The sequence below is a fragment of the Nanorana parkeri genome, unplaced genomic scaffold (assembly GCF_000935625.1).
Source record: "Nanorana parkeri isolate BGI_ZX_2015 unplaced genomic scaffold, ASM93562v1 scaffold1605, whole genome shotgun sequence".
Taxonomy (NCBI): domain Eukaryota; kingdom Metazoa; phylum Chordata; class Amphibia; order Anura; family Dicroglossidae; genus Nanorana; species Nanorana parkeri.
Genome location: NW_017307873.1, coordinates 211093 through 225274, shown reverse-complemented (window position 1 = coordinate 225274; position 14182 = coordinate 211093). Strand labels below are relative to the sequence as shown.

At 47.3% G+C, this 14182-nt stretch overlaps 1 protein-coding gene across 1 annotated transcript in view; it reads left to right on the top strand.

Moving 5' to 3' along the window:
• The first annotated feature begins 260 nt into the window (after nt 1-260).
• Nucleotides 261-14182, top strand: part of LOC108799019 (von Willebrand factor A domain-containing protein 5A-like) — a 31980-nt gene continuing 18058 nt past the window's right edge. The window contains exons 1-11 of the mRNA XM_018570830.1: nt 261-358; nt 2202-2404; nt 4501-4744; nt 6556-6731; nt 8073-8161; nt 10274-10418; nt 10665-10744; nt 12072-12186; nt 12502-12660; nt 12847-12944; nt 13422-13630. Of these exons, the coding sequence (XP_018426332.1) occupies nt 304-358; nt 2202-2404; nt 4501-4744; nt 6556-6731; nt 8073-8161; nt 10274-10418; nt 10665-10744; nt 12072-12186; nt 12502-12660; nt 12847-12944; nt 13422-13630 (1573 nt within the window). The 5' untranslated portion in view covers nt 261-303. The remainder of the gene's footprint in view (nt 359-2201; nt 2405-4500; nt 4745-6555; nt 6732-8072; nt 8162-10273; nt 10419-10664; nt 10745-12071; nt 12187-12501; nt 12661-12846; nt 12945-13421; nt 13631-14182) is intronic.

Below are 14182 nucleotides of genomic sequence, written 5' to 3'. Positions count from 1 at the left end.
GGGTGCTATTGGAGGACATTTTAGCAATTAATCTGTGGATTTAGCTGTGTACTGTAAAGGAGGCCCTGTGCACCCAGAGCAGGAAGTATGGAAGGCCACAATGTCTTTGCCTGACTTCCTGCCTACCCAGCAGAGGACTCACAAGGCTGAATGATGCATGCCAGTTTTAAGAGCCAACACTAAGCGGAGGAGGAGGAGAGGGGAAGAGAGCCCTGGGGATAGACTAGATTATGTCACTCAGTCTGCAGCCATTAAATCTGACACTTGTTATATCTTTTATTTCCCTTCAGATAATCTACAATAATGCCGCCATTTCCTCCATGTTGTGGCCTTATCATCGTGGCTTCCCGCCAGCCAGGTGAGTGTACAAGCAACGGCAGGTTACAGTATGAGTGACCCCAGCTCTGATTTATGAAGAAGCCTTTCCCGAGTGACACATGGAGGCTGCAGATGGTGACTTCTCATACTACAGATGCTGGTTAGCTGACTGTCATGCTGATCCTCTGCTTTCAGTATTCAGATAAACATCAGACAAATGGCTCCAGGTGGATCTAAACTGTCACCCCCATCCACCAGACTGTGACATTCAGTATTTTTAGTGTTAAGCAAAGAAGAAAATATATAAAAATAAAGTTTACAAACTCTTTGGATGTAATATATCCCACCTGACACGGTAGTCACTCCAAAAACATCCTTGTGTATAAGTGATCCATACAGACATTAATGTCTTAATGGTGAGTTTGAGTTCATCTCACATGTATTACATCACACCCTACGTCTACCATCATGGTGGTGCTGTTGGTACCAGAACCATTTACATGAGGGAACATGGCAGTGTCTCCGGACAGCTGAGCCCTGTGTGTCACTCCATGACAGCAGCTCTCAGACCAGGTTAGCGAGGGCCATCGCCCTAAGTCACTGCGGCTCTTGTGTAGTGCACATGCGCTGGCAGTTAACATGTGACAGAAGGAGAGAAAAAAGAAAAGAAAAAGCAGACCTTGAAGGTGTGTCATTGACAGCCAGGGCTCACAGGAAGTGGGTTGAAGGTCACAAGTAGGGATGCACTAATACCAATACTATTATCAGTACCGATACCAAGCATCTGGGCGAGTACTTGTACTCGCCCAAATGCTCCGATACCTTTCCCGATACCGGAACTTTCGGTCAGAGGGAGATTTCCTCTGACCGGCAGTGCCGCGAGGGGAACATGGAGCCGGGAAGTTTGAGCCGGTGATCGATCAAAACTACGAACTTATCGAGTTGTGGGACCGCATTACTTCCGGTTTCCTCACAACTACGAGGTTTTTACACAAAACATGTTGTGCACGAGCGCCATCCACGGCATTGCCCTATAGACATAGACCACAGCAATAAAGTAATAAAATGATGTAGGATGACAGTAAGCCAGCGCGTTCTTTATCTCAGGTGCCCCACTCAAGCGGCGGCCATATTGAGTGGGGCACCGGAGATAAAGAACGTGCTGGCTTATTGTCATCCTACATCATTTTATTACTTTATTGCTGTGGTGTATGTGTATAGGGCAATGCCGTGGATGGCGCTCGTGCACAACATGTTTTGTGTGCAAACATCCTAGTTCTGAGGAAACCGGAAGTCATGCGGTCCCACAACTCGATAAGTTCGCACTTTCGACACATCACCGGCTCGACACTGACCGGCCGGGAAGCAAGTTGGACCAACCAGACAACCAAGCAGGCCACATCAATTGGTCTACATCAATCTCTCTCCCTGGTCGTGGTGCTTCCCTCCCTTTTTCATTTCTTTTTTACCATTACACGAGTCGGTCTGTACTATCGGGAAGCTGCACACCACCTTCACACTTTGCCCACACAAACAATTGGTGTATGAACACCCTCGTCAGAGCGCTGGCCATCTGGGCTGCCCCTTCAATTTTTCGCTGACAGGAGGAGAGAGCTGCTGCTGTTCCTTCACTGACTCGATGAAAAGGCCGGGGGTAGTAGATTAGTAGGTCGCTCTTTATAGCAGCTTGGTAAATTTACAATGTAGATAAGCTAAGCACTGAGCTGGAAATTCCTTATCTCTGTACAGGTAGAATGTGTTTCTTGTATTTGTCTGGTACCCAATTTGATTGAAGAGCACTTGTAAAGAGTACCTGTACCTGTGTTACCCAAATGTATAGCTCAAGTCACCAGATTTTCTCATTCTCCTGTGTGTGTGTCCAGTCCCTCTGCAGGGGATCTCGGTGGACGTCCAGGTGAAAGGCTTTGTGGTGGATGTATCGGCCACTCTCAAGTATAAGAACAAGGAGGAGAAGGCGGTGGAAGCAGTCTTTATCTTCCCCATGGATGAAGACTCCGCCGTCTACAGCTTTGAGGCCACAACAGAGGGGAAGACGATTGTAGCCGACCTGCAGGAGAAGGAGCAGGTAATCACCCTCTGCCTTTCATGTCAATGCCTACGTCCTTGTGGAGCCCCCATGGATCCCTGGCCTAGACTTATCTGGAACAGGGCTTAATTTTGACTTAGTTGAGGCCTTATGTACAGCCTGGAGTTGGGATCAAACACATTTCACAGAGAGACAGGGATCGTTATGAACCATAACATACACCCTTACCAGCACGGGGTGCCTATACCACAGTGCTAATTCTTTCTAATAAATTTTAAGTTCTAAATAATTTTGTGTCTCATCATGACAGCAGACTGCCACTAGTACCATATTCTAGCATTTGTAAGGAGATAATCACATGACACAAGAGGGTGGAGCTTATACTGGGTATAATTATTCAGGTGTGCCTAGGCAGCTTGGTGTCTGGATACGGCCTTGGTGTCCAGCTTTAGGTTCGTCATTTTGTAATCTTATTAACTGATGCACTAAAACTCTCAGTATTGAAGAAAAGGAGCAACCTTCCCTAATCACAACACAGCGTATTTTAACTAACACTTCAAGTGCACTCTAGTTTTATTGCTATCCCTGTAAAGCTCTGCATGACATTTGTTGTTTTGAAGATGAGATATAGAACGTGTGGTCACCAGTTTGGCCGAATTATCTACTGATCTGCAGATGTCTATCATGTCTTATGATTAATAGTCACAGACAGGAATTGACTGTTACTTCCCTCCTATTTTAGGGGAGGCTAGAAAACTAGACACAAAATGCAGAGATAGATAGAATTTGGTAACACAAGTAGAGCTATAAAGCAGGAGGGGGGAGGAGGTAGATGCTGCACACCATAGGCGGATCAGTAGATTTCAATGCTGTTAGATTTTATGGTGGCACGCTTGGAACACACAGAGTATAAGGGAAGTATACCATAGGGGTTACGTTAGTTTTAGTAAATAAATATCTGCTGTCTCTTCTGGCTTATCCTCCTGGGTGTCTCTCCTCGCTCTACCCTGGCTGTCTTTTCTCCCTCTCTCTCTCCCTCTCCTGGTTGTCTCTCCTTGTTCGTCCGCCTGGCTGTCTCCCCTCGCTCTCTCCCCTGGCTGTCTCCCCTCTCTCTCCTTGCTGTCTTTCCTGGCACTCTTCTCTCTCTCTCCTGGCTGTCCCTCCTCATTCTTTCTCCTGGCTGTCTCTCCTCTCTCTCTCCTGGCTGTCTCTCCTCACTCATTCTCCTGGCTGTCCCTCCTCACTCATTCTCCTGGCTGTCCCTCCTCACTCATTCTCCTGGCTGTCTCTCCTCACTCATTCTCCTGGCTGTCCCTCGTCACTCATTCTCCTGGCTGTCTCTCCTCACTCATTCTCCTCGCTGTCTCTCCTCACTCATTCTCCTGGCTGTCCCTCGTCACTCATTCTCCTGGCTGTCCCTCGTCACTCATTCTCCTGGCTGTCCCTCCTCACTCATTCTCCTGGCTGTCTCTCCTCACTCATTCTCCTGGCTGTCTCTCCTCACTCATTCTCCTGGCTGTCCCTCCTCACTCATTCTCCTGGCTGTCCCTCCTCACTCATTCTCCTGGCTGTCCCTCCTCACTCATTCTCCTGGCTGTCTCTCCTCACTCATTCTCCTGGCTGTCCCTCGTCACTCATTCTCCTGGCTGTCTCTCCTCACTCATTCTCCTGGCTGTCTCTCCTCACTCATTCTCCTGGCTGTCTCTCCTCACTCATTCTCCTGGCTGTCCCTCCTCACTCTCTCCCTCCTTGCGTTATCTTCACGCTCATCCCCCTGGCTGTATCTCCACGGTCTCTTCCCGTCTGTATCTCCTCGCTCTCTCTCCTGGCTGTCTCTCTTCGATCTCTCCTATATAGTTTCCCAAAAACAAATTGCCTTGCGGCGCAAAAGTGTTTCGTTCTTGCTTAAAGAAAAGGTGGCAATCCTATTTCCCACTGGCCAATCAGTCATGATGATGCAATGGTCAGGTCACATACAGCCCACTGTCCTCCAATGATATTAAATCATAGTAGACACACAACATGTAATTGCTCTTGTAATTGTATAGACGTCATATTCACAGCTCTATACTGATGTATAACTATTCAAGTTAAAAGACAGTAACAAGTTTGCTTCTTCTCCCTCTCCTCTCCAGGCTCACAAAACCTATGATGAGGCCATCAGCCGGGGCGAGCAAGCCTTCCTCCTGGAGGAAGATGAGAGCTCAGCAGACATCTTTAGCTGCAGTGTTGGGAATCTCCCTCCCGGCCAGGAAGCTGAGATCACCCTGAAATACGTCCGGGAGTTGCCGTTGGAGGCGGACGGAGCTGTGCGTTTTGTGCTGCCGGCCGTCCTCAACCCGAGATACACCCCAAAAGGTGCAAATAGTTTATTTCAGTGTAATTCTTTGATCTTCTCTTTTGAAGGGACCCCTAAACTTAAAATGAACCTGTCCTGGCTGACTGTTCCTAAAGCAAAAGTGATAAATTGTCAACACCAAGTACCTTGTGTTAGTCCTAAACCAGTTCTTGTGTTCCTGTGGAGCCTTTCACATTGTAGGCCCATGCTGTACCTGGGGCCTTGACTTCTGTCCAAATTGTAACCCCGGCACTAAACCCAGCCAATGAATGTCAAAAGTCAGAACTTCTGTGTGCTGGTGACAAAATAACCCGACATGACATCTACAGCTGGCGCTCTGCATTGCGGTATAATGACCCATCACATGAGAGCTCTCCTGAGGGCCAGTGTCCACATTATAACGTCTTCGAGAAAAATACAGCAAGTCCAGTTGCCTTCATTTATTTTTTACATAAATACCATGACCCGGATGAATGAGAACCTTTACGGACTCTTTTCAAAGTAAAGTAAACTTTCCATCTCCGTCTGTTCCTTCACAATCTTCAAAACTATCGTTTGTACATTATGCAAGTGACCTATTCTATGTTTCCCCAGCAGTTCAGTCATCACAGTTGTTCTTGGTGTTTGGGCCATATGTTGGAGATTTTCTGTTCCACAATTGGGCTCATGTGGGAAGAATCATCCAGGGCTTGTTCACCCTGACCTTAAGCATTGTCTGGATATGTTATGTGTTCTGTCAATGTTCTCCTCCTCTCCTGACTATACCCCCAATACTCTCTCATTATTCTCTTCTTCCTTGACCTTAGATGTAATTTCTTTTCCCATACATCCATCTTGGATGGCACAGTTATATAACAAGAATTACACAAAACAAACTAGTGTATAGTTCTTCCTTTAAAGGAGAACTATGAGATGAGTGATTTCCACTCACCTCATAGTTCTAAGCCGACCTGTGACAATGAGACTGTCACAGGTCGGCTCAGTAGATCGGGAGGTGAGCGAACAGATACCGGCGTTCACTCACCTCTCGGTCCTGTCACAGCTCCGTGCCGTGACAGGGGAGGGGCTGGATTCCCCCCTCCCCGCTCCGATCCGCCAGCGCTGACTGGCGGAACGGCCGGGGGAGGGGGCGGGTACAGCTGGCTCTGCCTCTAGATAGGCAGAGCCAGCTGTCACTCACGCAGCTGGGTGGATCTCGACATCGATGTTGGGATCCGCTCCGGCTGCGGCGTCTCGGTATATAGGGAGCTGTAGCTCGCGGTATACTGAGCTTAGGGTAACGGGAGTACGCTAGTTTGTGTCCTCCCGTTACCCTAAGGAGAACTATGGGGAAAAACCCTGACCCCATAGTTCTCCTTTAAGTACTATAAAATGACAACATGACTATGCAACAGTAAATACGCCCACACCTAAAATGACTCTTTTGATCTTTTGATGAATGGGCACTTCCCCCCTCCGATCCTCCAGCGCTGACTGGTGGAACGGATGGGGGAGGGGGCGGGTACAGCTGACTCTAGATAGGGAGAGCCAGCTGTCACTCACGCAGCTGGGTGGATCCAGACAGAATTGTCGGGATCCATTTCAGCTGCGGCGTCTCAGTATATAGTGAGCTGTAGCTCGCGGTATACTGAGCTTAGGGTGACGGGAGGACGCTAGTTTGTGTCCTCCTGTTACCCTTAGGAGAACTATGGGAAAAGCCCTAACCCCATAGTTCTCCTTTAATAGTCTGTGACAATGGTGAAAGCCATTAAATTGTTCAGCAGCCTCCGTAAAAGCTTTGTGAACATACTGGAGTGGACTGAATGTGTTCTCAGTGTTTCTTACAATCTTATTTTCTCCCTGTGTTCTGTAGGGTCCATTATGGCGGAGTCAGTGGCCATGATGAATTTCTATCCGAATTTCCCAGCTGGTCAGGAGCAGACCAATTGCGGCGAGTTTATTTTCCTTGTGGACCGGTCTGGCAGTATGGAGCGTTCAATGTATTCAGAGACAGACAGAGAATTCCCGCAGAGGATTCAGAGTGCCAAGGTCGGTAAATTGCCCCAATTGACCATCTAAGACTTACGTGATTGGAAATGTGTCTCGGGATCCTTGTTGTAAATTGAAATAGTTTATTAAAAAAACAGTCACCTATCACCAGGCAGAACACGGGCTAGAAGGACCTTCCTGATTATCAGATAAGAGGACCGTATGTGAAGTTAAGGTGATATTCAGGGACATGAATTAAATCTGAGCTACATTAATTACAGTAGAAAGTGGGGGGAAGTAAATCTGTTTGTAGTGGAAGCGTCCAGTCATACAAATAGTACGTTTTTTCCTAATTCTTTGTATGATTGGATGATTGAAGTGCACATGGATTTCCATCACATCAGTCTCCATTATAGTTAATGACTGTGATCAGAGCAGGCAGGCAGGGACGGGGAAGGCAATCCTCCAACTCATTAAGCTGTAAGTGTAAATTTCAGCTTGAACTATTGACCACTATAAGCAACAGGCCCATCCACACCAGGGCGGTTGCGGATCAGAGCGGTTCCGCGCTGATTTCAAAAGGAAGGTTTTGGGAGTTTTTAATTGCGTTTTTAGCACTGAAACGCAATTCTAAATGCCTCAAAACCGGTTCCATTGAAAGCTGTATGGAAACCGCACTGATTAGCGCGGCACACAAGGGTCAGGGAGCGGTCGCATGAACGGTCCCCATAGGAATGGACGGGCTCGTTCATGTTGGCGGATCCACGCGGCCGAACCGCCCTGGTGTGAACGGGGCCTTAAAGGAGAACTATGAGGGGAGTGTTTTTCACTCATCCTCATAGTTAGAGCCGACCGGTGAGAAAGAAGCTGTCACAGGTCGGCTCTGTTGATCGGGAAGTGAGCAGAAACATGCAGCGATCTGCTCACTTCCCGATCCTCTCCCTGCAGAGAGCGGTGACTGACAGTCTGGACGGGGGAGGGGGCGGGCACAGCTGGCTCTGCCTCTAGACAGGCAGAGCCAGCTGTCACTCACGCAGCTGGGTGGATCTCAAAAGTATTGTCGGGATCCGTCCCCGCTGCGGCGCTGCCCGCAATATACTGAGCTTTGGGTCACCGGAGGACGCTAGTATGTGTCCTCCCGGGACCCTGAAGAGAACTATGGGGAAAAACACTGACCCCACAGTTCTCCTTTAAGCATATAAGGAGAGCCGGTCTGTCAATGTGGCCGTTACTAAGGATAATGTGGCCGTTAATAAGGATAGCTGAGCGAATCCCCAGCCTTGTGGTATTTCACTCCTACTTTTTGTCCAACACGTATATACAATATATAATTCTTTTCACTCTAGCCATTCACCAGGTCTTAGCCGTCCAGTCACCTCATTCGTTGTCTTTCCTCTGCAGGAGACGCTGCTTCTTCTATTGAAGAGTTTACCTCTCGGGTGTTACTTCAATATCTATGGCTTTGGCTCCTATTTTGAGGCTTTCTTCCCGTGAGTATAAAGGTTGGACTGTCGGCGGTCTAGTGAAGCAATTCAGTTCTGAATCTGTGACGAACCTTCATAGCACGGTCTCCAGCATATGGGTGTGATGATGTGTGTGGCTGTAAGGAAGATCCCAGCTCTATGAAGAAATAAAGTGAGCATGGAAGATAGAGAGGGACTTTTACAGAGAGTGTTGGAAGTCCGGTACTTCCATCTTTCCGATAAAAATGGATAACTGAAATGGCACAGAGAAGAGCCGTATAGCCACATTTTCTTTTATATAGAGTAGGGAAGGGTTAAATACCCTCTCAGGTTATTTGATTCTGTCCGTGTCCTGCTGGGGAGATTTCCCTTCACTTCCTTTCCACAGGGACACAATAAGAAATTAGAAAAGGGAGGAAAAATCCCCTCTAAAGGTGCCCATACACCTGCCGATTATCGTACGATAATCGCTGGAAATCCCGCGATCGTACGATAATCGGCAGGTGTATGGAAGGCGTGCGACCGTTTCTATTGCACGGTCGCACGTCTTTTGTCTTACGAGAATGTTTGAAAACCAGCCGAGAATCGTACGATTTTCGGCGAGTTTGTGTCGTGCTCGTAAGACAAATGCCGCGCGGGCCGGTGTGCGTAAGCGCACACTGCCCGCTCAGCAATGCTGTCATCGGAAGCCCGCCCCTCAGCGGGGTAGGCTTGCGATGGTCGCAAGTAGGATCTGCCTGTCGGAGATGGGCAGATCGTACGGTTTTTTAATTAAAAGGAGAACTATGGGGTCAGGGATTTTCCCCATAGTTCTCCTTAGGATAACGGGAGGACACAAACTAGCGTCCTCCCGTCACCCTAGGCTCAGTATATAGGGAGCTACAGCTCGCGGTATACTGAGACGCCGGAGTGGATCCCGACATCGATGTCGAGATCCGCCCAGCTGCGTGAGTGATAGAGGCAGAGCCAGCTGTACCCGCCCCCTCCCCCGTCCGTTCCGACAGTCAGCGCTGGCGGATCGGAGCAGGGAGGGGGGAATTCAGCCCCTCCCCTGTCATGGCAGAGAGCCGTCACAGGATCGAGAGGTGAGCGAGCGCCTGTATGTGTTCGCTCACTTCCCGATCTACTGAGCCGACCTGTGACAGTCTCATTGTCACAGGTCGGCTAGAACTAGGAGGTGAGTGAAAAGCACCCCCCCTCCCCCCTCATAGTTCTCCTTTAACTTACAACCATCGCAAGACGAAAGTGTATGGCCAGCTTTAGACAGTTGTCACCCCACATGTGTCCCCATTAGGAGACACACCTTGCTTTGATAACTCTAAAACGGAGGATTTCCCATCAATTAATGTCTTGGTAAAGGTTGTCGCTAGAACAAATAGAGGGAAAATCACCCCGGCATGGACTATGGGAGCAATACTAATCTGATAGGGGTTCTAACCCTTCCCCCACTCTATACCAACAAAAAAAAAAACGTTTTACCCTTACACACTCTTTAAGGCCTGATGTCCATGTTGGGCAGCCATGTGTAGACATGGGTGTGTAAATATAAAGGATGGCACTAATATACCGGTCATCCGTTATAAAAAGTTTAGACATTGTCATGCACATATGAAGAAGCAGCGTTATCGCTCTAGGACAGGATTACAGCACACCCGCGCTTTTCTCTTCTGCATATAGAGGGGAGGTGTTCTGTAGTCACAAAGGCAGAGAGCACAGGAAGATATCAGCTGACATGATTTCTGGCAGGATCAACAGGTATTTTTTGCATTTGTCCAACAGATATAACACTTTCAATGGTATATTTAGCAGACCAAAAGGGAGCAAATATAAGAAGTCCATTGTTGGGTTTACGTATCTTTTATTGCAAGGTCTTTAGGAAGTATGGCATGATCACTTCTCCGATTCCAGTCATTATTTCTCTGTAGATGGTTAGGTAAATGATGGATGTAATAGAACCACAGTGTGTTCTTGATGAAGCATGTTCATGCCACAAAATTGTGGTTTGGACATATTTGTCAGACCTCTCAGTCCATCTGTAGAGCTGCCTGGAGGTCCCAATCACCATGAAACCTGCCCCGTGTAGGTTGACATCTCCTCCAGTGACCGTATAACATGAACTTATTAAACAATGTTCCTCAGGGAGAGTGTGGAGTACACACAGCAGTCCATGGAGGAGTCGGTGAAGATGGTGAATGAGATGGATGCCTGTTTCGGAGGAACAGAAATTCTCCAACCTCTAAAGAAGATCTACCAAACAGCCGGGAGAGCCGAGCACCCCCGACAGGTAAGTGAGGCTGCAAAACATTGGGGAGACTAGATACCATTGAGTGTGGAGGAGGGGAGTTCCAAGTACTCGGGTTATGGGGTCACAGAGCCTACTGATATCTAATGTTTGAGTTTTGCCTGAAGACGTCTTATAATATAACTTTAGTATAAATTTATATAGTAAGACAAGATAGTGAAATGATAAAGTTCAGTGTTGATGACCTGCGTTGCTCCATTGATCTCCTCATCTCTGTCCTCTCTTCAGCTTTTTGTCTTCACAGATGGAGAAGTCGGGAACACAAAGCAAGTGATCGATGAAGTTCAGAAAAATGCTCAGAAACACCGGTAATTATAAACATCCCATCCCATTCCATCCCTACTACCATGACATGCGCATTGCAATTTTCAGTTGACTTCTGACAGGAAACCTTACATTGGTCTGTGTCTCCATGCCTGAAATACATACCAGAGCTGCATTAGCCACTCAACAGTGTTACCAGGGTCTGCCAGAGGAGGCCACATTTGGCATTTTTAGACCCGAACATACATATTTGCGTTCATTTTGTCAATAGCCAAAAACAAAGACATTAGTCTTTGAATTGTAAGTGGATGAGAACCAGCAGCCAACACTTTCCAGAGTCAGCTACACCTTGATTCATCTACACCTAGAGTCGCTGGAGTCAGCTCCACCTAGAGTCAGCTCCACCTAGAGTCAGCTCCACCTAGAGTCAGCTACACCTACAGTCAGTTACACCTACAGTCAGTTACACCTACAGTCAGTTACACCTAGAGTCAGCTACACCTACAGTCAGCTACACCTACAGTCAGCTACACCTAGAGTCAGCTACACCTACAGTCAGCTACACCTACAGTCAGCTACACCTACAGTCAGCTACACCTACAGTCAGTTACACCTACAGTCAGTTACACCTACAGTCAGCTACACCTACAGTCAGCTACACCTACAGTCAGCTACACCTACAGTCAGCTACACCTACAGTCAGCTACACCTACAGTCAGTTACACATACAGTCAGTTACACCTAGAGTCAGCTACACATACAGTCAGTTACACCTAGAGTCAGCTACACCTACAGTCAGCTACACCTACAGTCAGCTACACCTACATTCAGCTACAACAAGAGTCATGTTCAATGGGAGTCTAAGTCCAGAGTTAACCCCTTTGATGTTGCAGGATTCACACCCTGTACCTTTAATGGGCACAGGGTCACTTAAACACAATGCCAGGGAAAAGACGCGGCATAGCCACTCCACACATAAATCCGGGTCAATAGTTCCAAGGGGTACACGTACATAGCAATCCTCAGGGTTCCAGGAACAGCCCCTCATGTCTTAGTTCCATGTAACCCCAAAAGGCCTGAGGGGGGGGTCTCCATATTCCTAGGTCCATAGTCCCTGGGAAGGGGGCTGGCCCCTCCAGGAGCCCAGGTCATGGTGGGTTCCAAGACACCTGCCCCGAAACTAGCCCATCACTACCATGGGCTGCCTCTCTGGCTAACAGAAATTATGCAGTAAGGGGCAGACAATATTTAGGGCCATCAGGAAGTGCTGAAGCTTTGCCTTTCTAGAATGACCTGATCCTAGAAGGCTTTCAGTTCTTTTCCTCCTGCACAGTTGATTGAAGTTTTTAAAACCTCTTCCCCCTTTTTCAGATGTTTTGCGTTTGGGATCGGTGAAGGAGCCTCCACATCCCTCATTAAAGGCATGGCCCGGGCAGGAAATGGAACCTTCGAGTTTATCACCGGCAAAGACCGCATGCAGCCCAAGGTAAGTAAAATGGAGGGCTTCATGGGTAAAAAATGAGAATGTTCTTCCAGATGGGGATACAGACAACTGAAAAACTTGAGGGACATTCAAACCCTGGGCTCATAGGAGGTGGGTTGAATGTTGCTGGCCATCGGATTAAGGAGAACTAGTGGCAGAAAAAATGCTTTGGGTCGGAGAAAACTGAATTGAAGGTGAATATTGCAGCTAAATCTAGTTTTGTTATTTTATCCTGTACTGGGTGTATTCATGTTTATCTTATCTTTTGCTCTTAAGTCAAATTTATTATTTTCTGTTTTGTTTTGCTATCTTCTTTAGGTTCTTCGGGCGCTAAAGTGGTCCCTACAGCCCACCGTGAAGGACGTCTCCCTTACATGGACCCTTCCTTCTGGTGTGGAGGCCATCGTCCTGTCCAAAGTCCCCACTACCATCTTCCAGGGACAAAGGTCCATTGTCTACGCTCAGCTAAAGGGAAAGGTCTGTGAGCCCGGGGAAGATCGTGTTTTGTGTATTACTTCAGTATGAAGGATGGTGAAAATTATTTCTAAATGGAGATTAGACAGTTTGCTACCCGATAACCAGAACTCATTATTAGCCTCAGCTGTCCCCAGGTCTTTACATATGAGCTGACTGATGCTCAGGACTCGCTCTCTCTTTTCCCAGGTGGAGAATGAAGGTGAGGTCTGTCTGCAGTACAAGTTTAAAGATGAAGTTGTAAAGAACGACATTCGTTTCCCGCTGAACGTGCAGAGTGCAGAAAGGTCAATATTAAGTATTGAAATATTCTACATCAGCTACAAACATTCTCCATGGTTTTTTTTAGGGTCACCATCCGCAGACTGTCAGAGCTCTGAATGTTTCATTCATTGTCTATCTTCTCTCACCCACCATCCACAGACTGGCTAGGCTCTGGTCTCATCAAGCATTGTCTATCTTCTCTCACCCACCATCCACAGACTGGCTAGGCTCTGGTCTCATCAAGCATTGTCTATCTTCTCTCACCCACCATCCACAGACTGGCTAGGCTCTGGTCTCCTTGTGCATTGTCTATCATTTCTCACCCACCATACACAGACTGGCTAGGCTCTGGTCTCCTCATGCATTGTCTATCTTCTTTCACCCACCATACACAGACTGGCTAGGCTCAGGTCTCCTCATGCATTGTCTATCTTCTCTCACCCACCATCCACAGATTGGCTGAGCTCTGGTCTGTTCATGCGTTGTCTATCTTCTTTCAGGCCCACCATCCACAGACTGGCAGCCAAAGCTCTGATCTCTGAGCTGGAACATGGAACAGAGTCACAGTCTGAAGAGGTGAAGAAGAAGATCCTGGAGACCAGCCTGCAGTCTGGTGTTGTCTCTTCTCTCACAGCTTATGTAGCCATCAACAAGGACACCAAGACACGTGTGGAGGGTCCTCCTGTGCGTATAGAAGTCCCAGCTCCAGGTATGGATTTTTCACATTTGAATACAGCAGATCCTCAGCTCTGCTATACAGGAGGACATAACTGCATGCCCCGTCATGGGGAAGACTACAAATAGTTACCTCATTATTAGCTGTGACTATGGCAGATCTTTGTAATTACAATTAGGGATGCACCGATACCACTTTTTTAAGGCCGAGTACGAGTACCGATACTTTTTTTCAAGTACTCGCCGATACCAATTACCGATACTTTTTCTTAAAGGGACAGGTCACATTTTTTCTAAAGCAATACAAAATCATGATTTTAGGTCAGTTTCTTAATATTATGAAGAACATGAACACTCTGTAGTGTGGCACAGCTATATCCAATTCTGCATACCTGGCTTTATATTATAAGAACTTTATAATATAAAGCCAGGTATGCAGAATTGGATACAGCTGTTCCACACTATACAATAATACACTGTTCTGGAGTCTGGACATGTGATAATCTATTTTCCCCACTAGGGGGATACAAGCCTTAGTTAGCAATGGCATGATAAATATTAATTTCATTATTCAATGTCTTTTTTT